At 50.5% G+C, this 18,976-nt stretch overlaps 1 protein-coding gene across 1 annotated transcript; it reads left to right on the forward strand.

Moving 5' to 3' along the window:
* Positions 1-4,136: 4,136 nt before the first annotated feature.
* On the forward strand, positions 4,137-18,016 carry MED9 (mediator complex subunit 9). Its single transcript, XM_026521174.4, has 2 exons — positions 4,137-4,460; positions 16,003-18,016. The coding sequence occupies exons 1-2, from the start codon at positions 4,234-4,236 to the stop codon at positions 16,217-16,219; spliced, it is 444 nt and encodes a 147-aa protein (XP_026376959.2). The 5' UTR covers positions 4,137-4,233; the 3' UTR covers positions 16,220-18,016.
* Positions 18,017-18,976: the final 960 nt, after the last annotated feature.

Here is an 18,976-nt window from a genome sequence, read left to right on the forward strand (position 1 = left end):
ATTTTTATTCTATCAAAAGCTGGTGGAAGTCTGATGAAAAATAAGGAGGAGTAACAGGGACGAAAGAAAATGTCTTACAGAGAAAATTCTGAGTCTGAACGAAATACAGTCCGGTTTGTGTGCTGAAATGCCCCCAGATGAGTGCTTCCAAGAAATGAAACCATTAACATAAGTGATTTGAGAAACTGGGCATCACAGAGTGTCTCAGAGTAAGGACAGGATGATTGGAAGGAATACAAAGAAAAGAATCAAATTCTGTTCAGAGAGAGAAGAAAGACCATCTGCAGGATGGACTGGAGGAAAGGCTTTTGTCCTGCCGTTTAAGCAGCGAACTGTGGCTTCAGGGAGCCTTTTCCCGCTTGCTCCGTGCTATACCACGTTTGGCTTGAGCCATGATTGCTGCCTGTTTTGTTTTGTGGTGTGTGTGTGTGTGTGTGTGTGTGTGTGTGTGTTTTAACTCGCAAAATCAAAGTATCATGTAGTTTTGCAAACTGCCCGAGGTTCCAGGCAATGAGAGAATAGGATGAATCATATGTAAGAATATAGCTTTGATGAAAAAGCCTTCAATCAGCCAATGGCATGATGGGTTAAATAATCCCCATGATGTCTGTCTGACAGAGGAAGGACTATTTTTGGACTTCACATAGAAGGGATGTATCACAAGCACAGTCATAGGTATTTGTGGCGTAGGCCCACTTAGAGCACCTCAAAGTGCCCTTCTTGGATGCAGCCGGTTTTTGTATTTCTACTTGTGGGAACAGTTTGTGGTGATTATTATAAGAAATAATGATGAGGGGTTTTCTTGAAAAATTAAAAAAACAGTAGCAGTAGTAGCTAAAACTTGATAGTACTTACTAAGTGCCTCTTCCAACAGCTCTTTACATACATTCATTCCCGTATGCCTATCAAGTAGGTGCTGTTATGATTCCATTTTGCAGATAAGGAAACTGAGGCACGGGAAGGTGAGATGGCTTGTCCAAGTTCACACAGCCAGAAAGAAGCAGAGCCGGGTTTCTAATGAACCACATTCCCACGTGCCCGCTCCCATTTTTAGCAAACTGTTCATACTTTTCCTATTTGCCTCAAGTCCTCTTATAATATATAAAGGAAATAAAACATTACACAGAAAGTTGCTGTTACATGCCTATCCCCATTCCATGAACATGGGGTATAGTCTCTAGCTCCTTTTAAAACACTTTTACAGGGGCACCTGGGTGGCTCAGTCAGTTAAGCATCTGCCTCCGGGTCAGGTCATGATCCTGGGGTCTTGGGATCGAGCCCCGCATCGGGCTCCCTGCTCTGCCGGGAGCCTGCTTCTTCCTCTCCCACTCCCCCTGCTTGTGTTCCCTCTCTCGCTGGCTGTCTCTCTCTCTGTCAAATAAATAAATAAAATCTTTAAAAAAAATACATAGTGTTCGTTTTCACATTTCAAACATCTATAAAGAGTACTATATTCTATTTCCTTTCACCATTATGATTACGAGCCGTCTATGTTGATATGTATTGACCTCCTGGACCACACAGCCCAGTTCTGTAGCCACATACGGCCAGGAGCACTTGACAAGTGGCCATTCAAACTGAGAAGTGCTCTCAGGGTAAAGTGCATAGTAGATTTCAAAGACAGTATGAAAAACAGTAAAATGCCTCTTTAATAATAATTTAATACTTTTTAATATTGATCACATGTTGAACCGTTAATATTCTGGAGATACGGAGTGAAATAAAATGTATGACTGCAATTCATTTCACCTGTTTCTTTCCTTTTTTAACGTGGCTACTAGAAAATTGAAAATAGCATAACCGTTCAGGACTCTGGGAGGCTGCATGGCCGCACAAAGGGAGGTCGAGCTGGGCCCGGAGGCAGGCAGACTGGCTGAACTTGTAAACTCCCAATGTGACTGGAAAGGCTCTTCGAGAAACAGCGTCAATCTGCCCAAGAAAGCAATGACCTGGGGGCTTAGCTTGGTGACGTCTCTCACAAAATACAGTCCTTACCTATTAGTGCAGTTTCTGTCTTTTTTTTTTTAACTCTGAACAGAGCAGTTATGACCAGACCCACGTTTGTTGGGGCAATTTCAGCTTTAATGAAGCCAGCACGGCAGATTTTTCTGGCATCTGTCTGCAATGTTATGAAGTCAGCTTTACTCTGTGCCACTAAGTGTATTAACTATTTTTAGGGCCAACTGTCAATGCACCTACTTGTTCACGCTTCCTCCGCTTTCGATTTGTTTTCTTAAGCCACAGCTATTTATACCTGAAGTGCTTTTTCATTTTTTAGAAAGAGATGTCCTCATTCTTCTGCCAAAGATAAAACCGAGGCTCGTAATTAAGTTATAAAACACACCGGGAGGGAAAAGATGATGGGCAATTGCCATGGGGATATTATTGATGATTGCTTTTCGAATTCTGAATAAAAACCTCAGTTTCATATTTTGAATCATAAAGTTACAGACCCAGCAGAGACCTGAGGTCTCCTAGGTGTTGGTCAAGACCATGGATTTGGTGTCAGGCAAGCTGTGTGACCCTGGGGCCAGTACCTTAACCATCATAAGCCTCGGTTTCCTCATCCAAGGAATGAAGATACCAGCATCTGCCCTCTAGAGTTCTTTTTGTGGGTTAAATGTGATAACGATTGTGACTCTTCCTTGTACCTACTTTTATTCCACGGCGGTTGTGGTAATTACTATTCATTAATGCACCATTAATATTTCCCCCAGACGGCTCCAAGGGGATAGCCTCTTCAAGCATACCTGGTCCGACTGCAACAGGCTCTCTACCTGGGCTCTCTACCAGGACTCTTAAAACTCTTCCCTGAAGTGGAGAGGTCCATGGTTAGCAAGACAAAAACCCTGCAGACTCTCCTCCCCCTTGCTCTCGCCCGGGGCGGGGGGGGGGGGGGCTGCTCTGGGCAGTTCTGGCTGAAGAAAGCTGTGCTAGGGCCCATCACTACCAGAAGAGTCTCCAACTTCCTACTTCCTTCTACAGTCTGGCTTTCCTAGGGTCTGCCTCCATATGCCTTTCCTGATGCATCTGAAAATAGTAGCATCGATGCTTTCCTTGGGATCAACCACCTTGCACTTAAGTTCTCCGGCTCATCTTGCTACCTGAATATGGGCTTCCTTGCCTCTTCTCAAGACCCTTGATTGTAGACTTTGGAAGGTTGGGGCTTTCCTTGCTCATGTCCTCTCCCGCTCACTAGCTAAGCTTGGGATGGGTGTCACATTGCCCAGAAATCTATTATACACCTCCCATATCACACTTGTTTTGAGAAATATAATTACAAAACCGCCAGGTTTGGGGCCTAGGATCCTAGAGGCAAACCAGACCTTTGGAGGTCAGCCATGTACCTGAAATTAGAAAGCAGTTTCGGCTCTGCCATGACCGTGGACTAAGGACTTACGGTTAGGAAAACTGAGACCTAGGTGATCAAGGAACTGGCGGGCAGGTAGGGAGAGTACCTGCTGATGACTTTCCTGTAGGATATATTCATTCTTCTTCTCCTTCTCCCACTCCCACTCCCCCTGCTTGTGTTCCCTCTCTTACTGTCTTTCTCTGTCAAATAAATAAATAAAACCTTTTTAAAAAACTGTTGAATAATTTGTTCCTCCCTATCTAGCCATGCGGGGCTTTTGGAGACTCAATTTCTTTGTCTCTGAACGCTTTGGGCTAACACAGTCTCACGCTGGGGCTGGGTCAGAGTTTGCTGCCTGTCCTCCTGGAAGCGTCCTGCGTGGTGGAGGAGCTGTAGGCCCTCCATCTCTGGATTCTTAATGCCCGTAAAGCCCAGGGCTTTACACATAACAGGTACTGGGTAAGTTGTTCACTCTGCCTGTGGTTCAAGGTGGTTCTTTGGGAGGCCTTCGCCGAGGGCGGGGCCGTGCAGAGCCTTCTGTATCTCAGCCTTCCTGTATTAGTGGCTTTTAAACCCTCTTCGTCGTGTGACTAAGAATAAGATGTTATTTCTGAAATAAATCTATTTCTGACTATTTAATAATCTAGTTGCCTGGATTTAGAACCAAATCCGTCAATCGCCCGTTGCCTAGTTACAGCAACCACGCCCCCTGCGCGTTGCCCCGCCCCGTTGCCCTGCCCCATATCTTAGTACGCACGCGCACAACCTTTCTCCAGGGCCCGCCCCCCGCGGGCGCGCGGTGGTGACGTGCAGGGACCGCGACGCTTTTGAGAAACTGACCGGTGGGGTCCCGGTGACTGACCGGCGCGGTCCCGAGCGCCATGGCCTCCGCCGGGGTGGCCGCCGGGCGACAGGCCGAGGATGCGTTACCGCCGCCGGCCGAGCCGCCGCTGCCCGAGACGAAGCCGCTGCCGCCTTCGCAGCCGCCGCCTCCGGTCGCCGCGCCTCAGCCTCATCAGTCGCCGGCGCCGAGGCCTCAGTCACCCGCCGGCGTGAAGGAGGAGGAGAATTACTCCTTTTTACCTTTGGTTCACAACATCATCAAATGGTAAGAGCCCAAGAGAGGACCGGCCACGACACGCCCTCCCGCTTCTCGTCTCATGTTCAGAGCTGCAAAGGCCTAGGTGCTGTCGGCTACACCCCCATTTTACCGATGGGGAAACAGACCCAGGGGGAGGAGACCTTTCCCAAGACCACCCCTAATCGCACCGTGAGTCCAGCAAACGTTTGAGCCCTGAGAGAGTTGCCAGACCTCACGATGGCCAGGCGATATTCTTAAAAAATGAAGGCAGAGTAGAGACCGAACGCACAGGCTCTGCAGTCAGACTCCTCAAGTTTGCCTCTTAGTGATCTGGAGCGAGCCAAGCGTCTCTGAGCCTCAGTTTTCTCACCTGTAATAGAGGAGTAACACTTGGATTCTGTCTTTTCAACAGATCCCACAGATATGGATCATCTCCCTTGAGTGGCACACTGCTAAGTGCTGTGGGATGTACACAGTAAAAGGGCCAAAAGGGGGGCAGAGGGCGAGAGAATCTCAAGCAGACTCCTTGCTGAGCATAGAGCCCCTGGCGGGGCTGGATCCCATGATCCTGAGATCCCCACCCCAGCGGAAATCAGGAGCCCCACACTCTGAATAGACCGAGCCACCCAGGTGCCCGATTTGTCATTCTTTTGGCCAGTCATCAGGTTAGCCTGAGTTTTCAAACTGACCCTGTAAAAGAAAAAAAATAGTGCAACCAAAAGTCTCCTGGATCCCCATGTTTGCCTTAATTATTTTTGCTGTTACGTTACTTATATCCACATGAAACAGGGGTAAACTAGGCTCGTAACTTATTCAACCATTAAAAACCAAAGCAAGGTAAATTAAACTCACTCTTACGGTAACATTCAGGGGAGCACTAATGTGCTCTTGGGTGTTTTGCTGAAATGAACTTGCGACCCACAACATGAAAGTCTTGTTTGTTGATGGCCCAGCTTCTTTGGGTTTAGCCAGACTAGATTCACTTGCTGTGGGATGACCTCATGCTTCCACCACTTTTTAAACAACTGCAAAGCCTTTGTTCTCGCATTAGATGCTGCCTTGACGCGAACATACTGTTTATAGGGTAAGGCCGACTCTGTTCTGTTCTCATGAGCCTGTGGTCATCAAGTAACGCTTCTAGGCAGCAGTGAGATGGCAGACAAACACAAATGCAGACCCCCAAACCCCACGACAGTGCTGGATTGTAAGTGGGTTATCCAAATTAACCCAAATATACTGGGTTAGGGTTTTTTAAGCTTTTTTTATTTATTTATTTGCAGAGCGCACAAGCAGGGGGAAACAGCAGGCAGAGGGAGAAGCAGGCTCCCCCCCCCCCCGAGCAAGGAGCCCAGTGCGGGACTCTATCCCGGGACCCTGAGATCATGACCTGAACCGAAGGCAGCGCCTTCACCAACCGAGCCACCCAGGTGCCCCGCAAATATACTGGTTTTAAGAAAAATACAGAAAAGTGAAAACATAAAATGTATACAGTCTCTAGAGACAGCTCCGGGACCCCTGAGAGTATATGCGCGCATCCCAGTAGAACCGTTGGGTTGGGCTGGCCTTAAACAGGGAGCAGTAAGCTACGCTAGAAAGAACATGTGTTTTGAAGTCATGTAGTTTTGGATTCAAATCCACATACTGATACTTGCTTGCGTTGTAATCTTAGTAAATACATAACCTTTCTAGGCCTTGATTTCTTATCTCTAATACGTGAATAGTAACAGTGGACCTCAAACAGTGGGTTCAAATTACAGCTTTATAGTGTATGGGCTAGGTGATCTTGGTCAAATGACTTAGTTTCCCTGAGTTTCTTTGCTCTTGTGAAATGGGATAACAGTACGTAAATCATGAGATTGCTGTGAGGTATACTCAGGAGCAGCCTTCTGTGAAAGATGGTGGGTTAATCGCATGTGTTTATTTCTGTACCCTCAGAAAGGACAGTGAAGAGTGTTTTTTTAAAGCATAAAACCGGAAAGAACAGGAGAGGAGAGAATTGTCACAAAGCAGATGAGCAAAGGCTAATCCATCTCTTAGCCCCAAGAAGCATCCAGAAGCAGCTGCCTTTAACCATGGCTTCCCCCCAAATCTCAGGAATTGACAGTGCCAGGGACTTCTGGAAATAGAGGTGAAGTGGGACTAGAACAGGAGGATTACTCAAAGTCTGTTTAAGAATCAGATCCCATAGTCCTCTTCCCCACTCCAAGCAGATGGGTGAGTATCCTTCTTCCATCTTGGCAATTAACGGATTACTCTCTCCCAAGGTTTATTTTTAAAGGTAAGCCAGAATGTCTCTGGACTGGGGAACAGCAGGCACATGGCAGGAGTTGGAGAAAGGGAGCCATACTGAAAAGAGGGATTAAGAGAAACTTCACAAACTGAATACTGAATACCCAACCCTAGCCTTCTTCCCCAGCCTGGCTTCTAGACTGGCAGCCAAAGAGACAGAGATACCTTTTCTAGGGTGTCTGATGAGCCCAAAAGAGAAGACATTGGGGGCTCCCCAAGAAAGGACTTAGTTTATTCTAAGAAAATAAAGAAGCATCACTAAGAGGTTCCACTGAGTGGGGGCACCTGGGTGGCTCAGTCAGTTAAGCATCCGACTCTTGGTTTCAGCTCAGGTCACGATCTGAGGGTCATGAGGTCCGGCACTCTGCGAGTGCAGAGTCTGCTTGGGATTCTCTCTCCCCCTCCCTCTGCCCCTCCTCCGCTCTCTCTCTCGCTCTCAAATAATAAAATCTTTTTAAAAAGGTTTTCACTAAGCCTTTTAGTGTTTTACTGGTTTTTTTCAATATTCTCCATTATTTATTTATACCCTGCTTTTTACTAACAGAATACAAAGTATTTGTATTTTCTGTTGGCATTCAGCTTCCTGCTCCACGTCTGATCCGGGTCAGAATAATCAATATAGGATCACATCTTTTTCTTCTTTCATTTAGTCTGGTGAAAGCAGTGAACTATGCACGTGACCTAAATAGTATTTTACTCTTAACTATATGACTGGGCAGCCATGGTCACTAAGCATGTGAAGAAAAACCCTAGCAAGAGACAGGACAAAACAGGAGAGCAAGACTCCACTTGGAGGAAACTGTCGCGGAGAGAAGGAAAGATGCTAGCACCGTGGAAAAAAAGCTAGGATGTGATTTTCAAATATGTGTAGGTATGTATTTGGGTTTATAGGCTAATGAGGGAAGGAGACAGACTGGTAGGAATGGCGACGAGAGAGGGGGCCCAGGGAAGCCTGGAGGAGTCAGAAGGCTTGTTAAGGGTTGATGCCAATGCGGAGTCTTAAATTATGGCAGGTAGGAGGGGTGGTGTAGGAAGAGCACGGGCAAGGATGTGATGCCAGGAAACAGCCTCAGACTCGTGCGGCCAGCTCGCAGTTTGGTGGGGCTGGGGCATAAATGCAAGGCAGGCAGGCAGAACTGGCAAGAGGGCGAGAGCCAGCATACAGAGGACAGCACATCCCCCGCGGGGAGGGAGATTTTGTCCTCTGAGGAGTGGGGAGCTAGTGAGACCTTCCAGCCACTGGGCCTCGGTCAGATTGGTGCTCGATACGGAGGTGGCATCTGTGCCCCACAGGCGGGGAGCCAGTGCGGAGGCTGTGGAGGCTGTCCCGGCAGGCCGGCCTGGCCCGAGGGAGTGAGGGCCCGGACCTGCTGGCTCATGCAGGCCCTTGATCTCTCCCTCTCCTGTAGCTTCCCCAGGAGCCCTTTTATTATCTGTTTACTCCTTGCCCAGGGGATGAATAAGAAAGAAGCTGAAGTAAGGTTAGCCTTTCTTGTTCTCAAAGAATTCACGCCGCTGCCTCATGAGGTTCGTAGAAAATTTATACTTAAAAAAGTAACAGTTGCAAATTCAGCGTCCTGTGAAGTGAAGTTCCCTCACCAATCCTAACTGCTGTTAGTGTTTCAAGTACCCTTCCAGGAGCTAAGTATGCATATCGTCTAAGAATTCGATAGAATTAGAGATCATACTGTACTTTGCGTGTTTTCCTCTCATGAGTCTGTTTTGGACACCTTTCCATGCTCACACACGAAGGTCTTCCTCAGTTAGGTGGCCCCCACCGTCAGTTACATAACCGGGCTTCTGTTTGTGGACGTTTCCATGCTGTTCTAATGTTTGCCGTCACCAGCTGCGCTGGGGTGAGCACCCTTGCGTCTGAGTACGGTTATGATGCGGCGAGTCCTCAGCGGTGGAATTGCTGGAGGGGAGGGGACAGGCCTTTTTCATGTTCATAGCTGTCGCTGAAGGTAGAGTGCTGCCTCGCTTCAGCTTTCTCCCGAACACAATCCTGTGGCCTGGACTGCTTCCATTAACCCAAAATGGCCCAGAAATCTGCCATCCAGAAAATATTTTTTAAAAATTGCTGGGGCGCCTGGCTGGCTTAGTCGGTGAAGTGTCTGCCTTCGGCTCAGGTCATGATCCCAGGGTCCTGGGATCGAGCCCCATGTCTTAGGGCTTCCTGCTTAGCGGGGAGCCTGCTTCTCCCTCTGCCTCTGCCACTCCCCCTGCTTGTGCTTTCTCAAATAAATAAATAAATAAAATCTTTAAAAAAAAAAATAAAAATTGCAGCTGTAAAAAAGTACATAAATAAAATGAAAGCTTTCAGTCGTCGATGTATTCCAAGTGCCCCCGAAGATCCAAAATGGCAAGTGAGCCTCTCCCTGCCCGCCCCCCCCCCCCCCCGCTCCCTCCCTGGTCCCCAAACTGCGTCATACTGCACTTCAAGATTATGCCATCATTTCTTTCAACACCTCCCGGCTCAAGGACACTGCAGTGTTTCTGGCAGTTTGCCGCTGCAGTCCGCGCTGCAGTGACCCTGTTTGTAAACGGCCTCTTGTAAACTCGGTAAATTTCTAGCAAAGGGATGTATGAATTTAAAGTTTCGATCCACTGCTAGCAAGTCGGTATGAATGCACCCGCGTACGCTTTACCAGCAGTGTTCTGTGTGTCTCTTTCCCCCCACCCCCGCCGTCACCTTTCAACTTTGTATCTGAGGCGAATCTGATAGGTCAGAAGTGGTGTGTTGTCTTGCTGTGTGTCTCGTTTCATCAGATGAAGCAGCTTTTCATATGTGTCTTCTTGGGTCGTTTGCTTTTTTCCCCTGTAAACTGGCCATTTTCTATAAGGTCCTCCCTCTACTAATGAACTCCTCGTGCAGTAGGGAAAGTATGCCTCTGCCAGGCTAGTGTATTAGAAATATTTCCCCCAAGTTGTGCCTTTTCTTGTGACTTTGCTCCTGGGCTCTTTTGTTTGCTTTTGTCATTCGGAAGCATATCATTTTATGCAGGCGGATTTGTTAACACTCTTCCTTTATGGCTTCTGGATTGGGGCCCTAGTTAGCAAGGCCTTCCCACTCTAATAAAATGACAAATATCAGTCTCTTTTTCCGAGGACTTTTATAGTTTCATTTTTCACTTTCAATTCTTTTTTCTTTTTTAATTTATTTATTTGAGAGAGGGCACGTGAAGGGGGAGGGACAGAGGGAGAGAGAGAATCTCAAGCAGGCTCCACACTGAGTGTGGTGCCTGACGCGGGGCTTGATCCCAGGACCCTTAGACAATGACCTGAGCTGAAATCGGGAGTCCGTTGCTTAACTGAGCCACCCAGGTGCCCCGTTCACTTTCAGTTCTGTGATGCTTCTGGAATGTATTTTGATGGAAGAAGGAAGGGGGCACCCCCACTTTTCCTCTGTGAGCCATATCATCCCGCTGCTCTTGCTGAATACTTACTGCTTTCTCTGCCAGAGCCACCGCGTTCATACACACGGACCCCCCATATGTTCGCTCATCTACTTCTGGACATTCTGTTCTTCTCCAGCACCAAAGTGTGAAATCTTCCTGGCACAGTTCACGGTCTGTCCGTGCTGGTCTCCCCTCTTCCTTCTTTCTTGGCGACATTTACCTGGAGCACCTTGACCTGTCCCAGCCTGTTTTCTGTAGCCTGGCTGAGAGATATTGAGATTGGCCTAGTGCAACATTTGGGCTTTCATCTGCCCCTTTACTTCCAAGCCTGTCGGGAACACTCATGGTCAGGTCTTCTAACCTCCTTCCGGGATCTTACAGTCACTTCTTAAATAGTTTCTTTGCCTTTATCCTCTCATCTCTCTCATCCGTCCTGTGCATGTTTGCGTTTGCACTCTTCTCTGCTTGGAGATCTACAGGGCTCCCTACTCTTCCCATACTGTGCTTCCCCACTGGTAGCCCTCCACTCAGGGGTCTGTGCAGACCATCTTCAAAGGCCTGCCCGGACCACGCCACAGAAAACCCACAGCAAGTCATTCGGGTGCCAGTGCCCTTTGGGTGCGTGGAGTCCTCCACAGCGCATGCACCCCACACCCCATCTTGGCCAGGGAAATGCCACGTACGCTTGAGGACCTGCTCAGAGGCCCGTCCCGCGCCAGGAGAGCTCCTGGTTCTTGCTGTCGTGGCTGGGGTGCTCCCTGCCTGGCGCTGGAGAGAAGCTCCCGAACTCCTCTCCCACTGTCTGTCCCTTAGTTGAATGAATGATCCAAACAACACATTTGTATTATTTTAAAGAATGAGGACAAGGGGGGGGAGGTCATTTTTATGCCTGTAAGAAATGTTAGAGCTCCCAACTCTTGGAGACCTCTCCTGTTATGTATAGAAATCACATTAGAGAAATACGTGTAGAACAAAGGAGGTAAGAAATGAGGCCTGTTAGACCAGAGCGAGTTCAATTTTTTCCCCCCTCAAACCTGCCACATCCAGTCTGGGTCTGGAACTAAGTGTCCCGGCCTAGGCATTCTGAGTGGCAGTTGTCACTGCCTGGCCTGCCGGTCGTGGCTCACTCAGTAGACGTATTCTGTCAACAGGGGTAATTAAATGTTTTCTTGGTTTTGGGTTTTTTTTGTTTTTGTGGGGTTTTTTGGTTAAATTTTTTAGTTCTTTAAAATGTTCTAGGTTGCTAGGTAGGTAAGGGGAGCCACGTGTGACACTGCAGAGGCAGTCCGAGCGAAGAGTACACGGCGGTGTCCTTTACCTCTCAAGCCGGGGCCATATCACTGACAGCAAGTCCCTTCGTTGTCCAGGCAGGTCAGTAAGACCTGAGAGCACAGGCAAGACCACTTTCGTGGAAACAGAGTGTTACTGACCTGCTTCTTCCCACACAAGATCTATTTTCATCTGAGCAGCTCTCCCTGCCAGCTGAGGCCTGCCGCGGGCGGAGCAGGCGGCCGCCCCCACCCCACCCTCCCCCAGCTCCGTGGGGCTTGTCTGCCCTCATCTGACTGTACCCCTCTCTGCCCTTGGCTTCTCCTTCAGCCGAATCCCAGGGAAAAGGACAAGTGCCCAGATAGGGAGTATTTATAGACTGTTCAGAAGCATTATTTCTGGGCCCACTTACAAGCCTGTTCCCTCCTCTGCCATTTCATCTCTGTTCATTCGGCAGAACTCATGGAGCACCTGCCGGAACCCGGGCTCCACGAAAGCGGGCACACGGGTCAGCGGTCACATAGTGCAGCGTGAGAAGTGCCACAGTGCGGCATTGGTGCTGAGTCTGGGCAAGAGTGGGAAGTTGCGCCCGGAAGGGGCGTAGGCTGCTGGCGGCTGGCCCTGAGGGGCCCCCTTCCAGTGCGAAGTGGCCTGGCAGGTGTTGTCCAGGAGTTTGGGAGCTCAGACTCGGGTTTTGTAAAGGTAGCTGGGGCAGAGGGTGTCAGGAGGAGGAGAGGCCCCGGCTCTGGAAATCGGGGCCGGTGGGAGGAGGAGGCAGGGGCAGGGAGGAGGAGCAAGCAGGACCAGCGACTGGGTGCACATCGGGCACCAGGCAGCGGGGCGCGGCGTTCCAGCTCGGCTCGGTCATGCGGACGGGAGGCCCTCCGTCGGACCGCGGCGTGCTGAGGCGGCAGTCAGCGTGCTTTGACGTCGGCAGCCCTCCCCAGACTCCAGGGAGAAGATCTGCGCGAACTATTGGCACGAGGGTCCTGAAATTCAGGAAGGAGGGCAGGCTGGGGCACTGCTGGCCTCTGAAGAGGTAGAAGTGGACGAACACGTTCTGGGCTGTTCTGTAGTATAGCAGAAGAACCTTCTGTTGCCCCTCCCTAAAAGGAGTATTTTTCACCTGTAACCCTGTGAGTGGATAAAAGCAAGGGTCAGAGGCTCAAAGCCCCCCTCCGGAGGACGGCTCAGATGCTGGTGGGACCCGCGGAGAAATGCACACGGCTGCTAGCTCTCTAACAGCCGCCGTAGCGGCCAGTGCAGTCGAGGGCGCAAGGGAAAAGCGGGTCCGCGGCTGCGGTACAGGTTTCTTGGAGGGCATTTTGGCAGTCCGTCAAAAATTTGAATGTACCTAACCTTCAACCTGGAAATTCACTTCTGAGAAATCTCTTACCGAAGTGCTTGCACAAGTACTTACGGGTATAGGTACAAAATGTCCGTTGCCATTGCGATTACAGGTGGGAAGTTGCAGACCTCCAAATACCCATCAATAGCCAAATAATTTAGCTGTATCACTGTACGTGTGTTCACATGGAAAGACATCCAAGGTGCAACCGAAGTGGAAAAAACAAGAACGTTCACATTTTTGTTAAAGCAAAGAACAAAAAAGTACATGTGTGTTTGTAACCTTGTATTTCGAAGCGGTCTGAAGCAATATATACCACATGTTCATAGAGGTTTCTCTGGGACACGGATTAGAGAGACCTTCCTTTTCTAAGCCTTGGTGTCTGTTATTTTTAAATGTTTTTCCCTCAAGCACCTATTACGGTCACAGCAGAAACAACAACCCCCACCCTCACCACTATTTTAGAAAGATGCCGGCCACTGAAGTTAGCGTGGAAGGAAGGGGGGGAAGGACTGGTCCCAGCATGGGGCAGCTAGGACAGTAGGGGCGTGGGATGGAGGGTCACAGAAATTCTGAGGAGGAAAAAATGCAAAACAGAGTCCTGCTCCTGCATGGTCTCAAGTGTGGGAGGAGGCTGGCTTCAGGAACCTGGCAGGTTCCTTTTGCTTCTAAGTTACCAGTGGACACACTTGCCCAGTTGAGGCACCTTTAAGTCCCGAGGCGCCTGTAGGAAAAAATGAAGCTGTCCCTTAGCACCTGCGCAAGGCATCTCTCTTAGGCCCGCCGGCCTAATAAGCCTGTGGTGTTTGCCCCGGGTCTGGTGACACGAATACTGAATGCCTGTGTCCACGGAATGCTGAGTGTCACCAGGATGTGCACAGAAGACAGAAGAAGTGGCCTGTCAAGCCAGACCAGTAGTATTTTTGTCCATTTTTTAGAAACTACTATAAGCGGGACCAAAGGGCCCTAACTTGTTTGTACGATTTTCGTACCTCTCGACCTTGGCCTAGTCTCCTTTTTTTCTCCTTCTTCTTCTTAAGTTGGCTGATGACTAACGTTGAACACAAAGGCAACCCCGTTTGGAGCTTTCTTCTTTTATTCACGCAGTATCTGGGCCTGGCTCGTTCCTTTTGGCTTGAGTATTTCACACTCATCCCGGCCTAGCAGGCTCCTGCTTGGCTCGCGCCAGTTCCTGAATAGAGTGTTTTCCTCGCTCCAGGAGTCCCACGTTATTCACCTTCAACTAGGGCAGGCTGAGAGGCTTGCACGGGGGCCTTGCTGTGGGCTCCGTGGCCCCCTTTCCCCGTAGCTTCCCTCCGGGCCAGCTTTTATGTGGCTCTTTTACCAAAAGGTCACCGGGGGAAGAATGGACAACCCTTGAGCTCCGGGGGTTTTCAGAAGTGAGCACCCTAAGCACAGCCCACTTTCTCTTTCAGAATTCAGTCTTCTTTGGGGCCAGGTCATGTTCGTTTCCAGAACTCGATGATCATCGCTTCCTTCCAAATTCTTATTTCATGTATTTTCATTTGTTTGCTTTTACTGTGTCCTTTCAGATTGGTGATGTGAATCAGCGTTCTTAAAACTAGATTTTAATTTCAAAACTCCCTTGGGACTTCTATTCGTACAATGTGTTAACACATATGCCATCCAAGTATAATGATTTCAGAAATCCAGATGGTTTCTATCCAGGGTTGTAGATTTGAGCTGAGATCTACAATCGTTAAAATAAAAGATGCCCCCTATTTGCTTCCTTCTAAACAATTTACAATTCTCCTAAGTACCAATTACTCCTCTCTAGAAACTGGGATAAAGTATACCATTAATTGGGTATTTAAAGTGAGGGCATCAAATGACAATAAGAAATGCTTGCCTGGTGAACATTTCCTAGAATGAGTGATTCCCGAGATCTTGCCTCTGAGTTAGCGCTATTGATAAATAGGGAACAGGGCGCACCTCATTTGCCAGGTGTGAGCGTAACCAATGGATTGCCAAGGAAGATGGATAGTCTGTCTGTGTAGGCAGAGAAATGATGAATAATAAACACGAATTAGCACCATCTGGGTTGAAATTTCCCATCAGGAATGGACGTTTATTAAAAAAAATAAATGATCATTGACAGCCCCCCCCCCCCGCGCCTTGCCGCCACGCCTCAATGGGTGACTTTTAGAGCAGCCTACTGAATTGGCTTTTAGTTTTAGTCCCGACTGTTTGTCTTCAAAAGCTCATCCACTTGCTAACTTTCAAAAAATGTATAGGAGCAACTGACAAGCTGTTTCTTTGATCTTAGGTGAAGGTTTTGTTCTTATTGTTTTTAATTTGGCAGTGCGAGGGGAGCAGGGATCTCGGGGCAGCTAGTAATAGCCCACAGTGGGCTGAAGGCAATGATCCTACCTTTAAAGGGAGCCTGCCCTGGGGCGCCTGGGTGGTTCAATCGTTAAGCGTCTGCCTTCGGCTCAGGGAGTGATCCCAGGGTCCTGGGATCGAGCCCCACATCGGGCTCCCTGCTCTGCTGGGAGCCTGCTTCTTCCTCTCCCACCCCCCCCCCCCCCGTGTTACCTCTCTCGCTGTCTGTCAAATAAATAAATAAAAATCTTTAAAAATAAATAGAATAAAAGGAGCCTGACCTGAAGGCAAGGAATTAACGGGACTGGTAGGGGAGGCTTCGTACCTGCTGAAAAATTTCCAATGGCTTGTAACTAATTTAAAATTTATAACTAGCTCTGTGGAAATTAGTGCTTACGTGAACAGGTTCAAGCATCAAAACATCAGCTAAACTTAGCTCTTGCTCGCTGATAACATTTCCTGATTGGCCTGGAAATGTCTCCAATTAGAAGAAATGTAAGATTTCGGCCAGTTTTGCCTGCCATTCGTCACCTGACAGTGGTAATGGTGTGTTCATTCATTCAACAAACATTTATGAACTTACTTGCCCAGCATCCCTTCTGGCAACAAAGGCGACTTGAGTGCCCACGGCGCTCAGGGCCCGGGGGTATGGTTCCGAACAAAACAGACCCAGCCCCTGTCCTCTGAGCTAATGGGGTTTTGGCCTCGAGTGGTGCGGGCAGGCTGAGGGGGGCTGCGGTGGCAGGGCTGGGCACGGGCGGTCCCCCGGGGGTGCACGGCCTCGGGAGGGGACGTGGCAAGCAAGGCCTGCCGAAAGGTAAGGTGGGAAGAGAGCAAGTTCTGTGGGGGTGCAGAGGAGGGAAGCCAGGCGCTGCGTCAGTCCGAGCCGTGAACGCTAACGACTGCCCTCTGCCCCCTGCAGTATGGACAAGGACAGCCCAGACATCCACCAGGACCTGAACGCCCTCAAGACCAAGTTCCAGGAGATGCGCAAGGTCATCAGCACCATGCCGGGCATCCAGCTGAGTCCCGAGCAGCAGCAGCAGCAGCTGCAGCGCCTGCGGGAGCAAGTCAGGACCAAGAACGAGCTGCTCCAGAAGTACAAGAGCCTCTGCATGTTTGAGATCCCCAAGGAGTAGACCAGGCCGGCTCCCGGAACGCTCGAGAAAGAAGGGAAGAGCACACGGCCTCTCTGTCTCCCACCTCCCCCACTACCTCGGCCTGTGGTTCTTTGGGACTCCAGCTGCGAACTCTGTAACCGGAGCTGCTGCTGTCGCTGACCTTGGCATTGACTGTGCGGGGAGGCAGCGCGCAGGCTTGGCTTTGTTGGGGCCTCCTCGTAGCCGATGTATCCATATGTCCAAATGCGTAATTACTCGAGTGCCTGCTGGTGGAAGGAAGAATGTTCCTGGAGGCTGGGGAGGGGCAGGGGATGCTGCCCCTGCTTCTGGGGAGGGGGCCATCTGCTGTGTGTTCTGGCTCCTCGGGCAGAGCGCAGGAGGAAAGGAGGCGGCTGCTCTTCGCTTCCTGCCCTCCCCCCCCTCCCTCTGCTCCCACCCCTGGGTATGCTCAGTGCGCGCCAGGTACACACTGTTCTCTTGACAGCAGTGTCATGAAACATTTGCATAGAATTCACCGGACTGATTGGGGCTGCACTCCTATGGCGTGGATTTCAAATGGTAAAAGAAAACTGGGGGGGAACGAATATTGTTCTGAAAGACGAATATTGTTTTGAAAGACGGCAGGGTGGCTTCCTCCCTCCGCCCCCCTATCCCCCGAAACACTTTGTCTCGTTTTTATGTTTGAGCCAATGAATGTAACCATGTCTTTGGGGGTGTCAACCCAGAGCCCGGCGGGCGGCCCTTGTCTCCAGTTTCTCTCCCACCTACGTGTTCTTGTTACTTTCAGCTCTTGCTCCCTTTGTCTCCTGCCCCCTTCAGTCTGCTCGTCCAGCCGTTTCATGCTGGAGGATGACCAGACCCCTTCGGACCCCACACTGCTTCCCACGGGCCCGGAGGGCACCATGGTCTCTGTGCAGGCTCACGCCGGTTCCCAGGGGAGCAGGCCTTGCCTCTTAGCGGTCCAGATCCCCCTTGTCCCGGCTTAAAAAAGGAGTTGCCCCTCTGGCCTTGTCACGGACAGAGGCGATCGTGATGTGCTCCGTTCGGAGAGGGGCAGCTCGAGGTGACCGTTCTGATCACCCGTCAGCCAGTGCGACAGTGCGGTTCAGGGTCCGTTCTGACGGAGCGCCACGAGCCCCCGCTGTGAGTTCGACCCGGTCTGGTTCATGAGTGTGCAGAACGCCCCTCATGTCTTCCAGGCGGGACTCTGATTTGCGTACTCCTCCCTTGCCTGTCAAACCGAGCTCTCTCCCTCGCCTCTTCGCGGTGAGGTGAGAAGTGACTGCGTATTGTTTAGATCTAGAAATGGGCACATAACCTGCGCTGACCGAGTCAGGGGCTTAACAGATGCCCGCCGACTGACCTCGTTGGCAGCAAGGCTGCTGGAAGGTGTTTCGCAGGGGTTCCATGTGTGCGGACCCGCAGCCACCTGTCAGGAGAGGGCTGGTGCGGGGGGGGGCTCGGGACGCGTGAAGGGGGGTGTCCGGTTTCAGTGGCTTTGGACAGAAGAGCGGACTCTGAACTGAAGTGGGCCGCCGCCTGGTACACCAGTCCCCCCGAGACTGTTACTTAACTGAATCAGTATGTCCTTGACATTTCAGAGTCGTGTGGGGGCCGGTTTTAAGGCTCCGACCCAACATCATGAAACGTGAAGCACGTAGAGATACAAGACCACCGGGGCCCTTCTGCAAGGCTGAGATGCCCAGGGCCTCGTCCTGGGGCAGAGGGAGACAGAACCTTCCCTGTATTCCAGGCCTTGGACTTGTGACATTTTTTAAGAGTATAATTAAAAGAACTTGTGCTCTGCTCTCAGGACATCTTGGGTTTTGTACTGAGAAATTCATTATTCGATGTCTCTCTCGCATAGTTGAGAGGAAGATGTTCATTTTGCTTAGAGGAAACAGAACAAATTGTGGGAACCTCCACCGTGCACCTCCTCTCCTCACACACACACGGACACACAAACGCACACACATGGCAAAGCCAGAGTGAAAAACAGGGTAACGGCCCTAAGGAGCGACCTCTGTCCCCAAGGACCCAGTTGGCCTGGTGGGTCACCCTGCGGACCTGTGCCTGGCCCCCAGGGCCCAGAGGTGGGAGCAGCCCCCAGGGAGGGCGGGGATTCCCCCCAAGATGACACTGAGCGCCCCTCCCGGCCGAGCACCCGCTCACAGCCACCAGCAAGTCGGATTCCCGGGTGGGGGCACTCGTGCTAAGCACTTCTCAAACGCCGCACTCACTCCTCCCAGCAGCCCCATGCAGAGGGTGCCCTCTGTTTCGTGGGTGAAGAATCGGAGGCTTGGCAGGTGTCACTTGGCCCGAGCTTGCAGGGACAAGTGGCAGAGAGTGCTGGGTTCCGAGTCAGGAACGGGTGCTCTAACCTGCGGAAGAGGAGACACAGGCAGAGAAGGTGCCGGACCTACCCCAGGGCGGCAAGTGCTTCCCGAGACTGGAGAGGTAAAGTCACAGAGATTTCAAACTGTCTCCAGGCAGCCACGTGGCAGTCCCTGGAAGGGAGTCCGAGGACGAGGGTCCTGCACGGGCCTCACGCCAGTTTCGTCTCTCGAGGCTCTGTGCCCCTTGTGAGAGCAGTACCGTAGTGACCCTTCGAGGGAACTGTGAGTCACAGGGTTGGGGGCCTTTTGTCGCCCTCAGTCTGGAGTGAGTCTGGGCCCAGCCCAGAGGCCATTCGTGGCTGGAAAGATGCAGCTTTAGGAAAGACCTGGACCCCTTTCTTGCCCGGGCTCTCTGAGGAACTGCTCCCAGATAGAAGGG

This window comes from Ursus arctos, unplaced genomic scaffold (assembly GCF_023065955.2).
Source record: "Ursus arctos isolate Adak ecotype North America unplaced genomic scaffold, UrsArc2.0 scaffold_14, whole genome shotgun sequence".
In the NCBI taxonomy this organism is placed as follows: domain Eukaryota; kingdom Metazoa; phylum Chordata; class Mammalia; order Carnivora; family Ursidae; genus Ursus; species Ursus arctos.

Bases quoted from the DNA above. Each gene is read 5' to 3' on its own strand.
- MED9 (XM_026521174.4), top strand. From the start codon at position 4,234: ATGGCCTCCGCCGGGGTGGCCGCCGGGCGACAGGCCGAGGATGCGTTA. The intron at 4,461-16,002 runs GTAAGAGCCCAA...TGCCCCCTGCAG, and splicing joins GTTCACAACATCATCAAATG to TATGGACAAGGACAGCCCAG.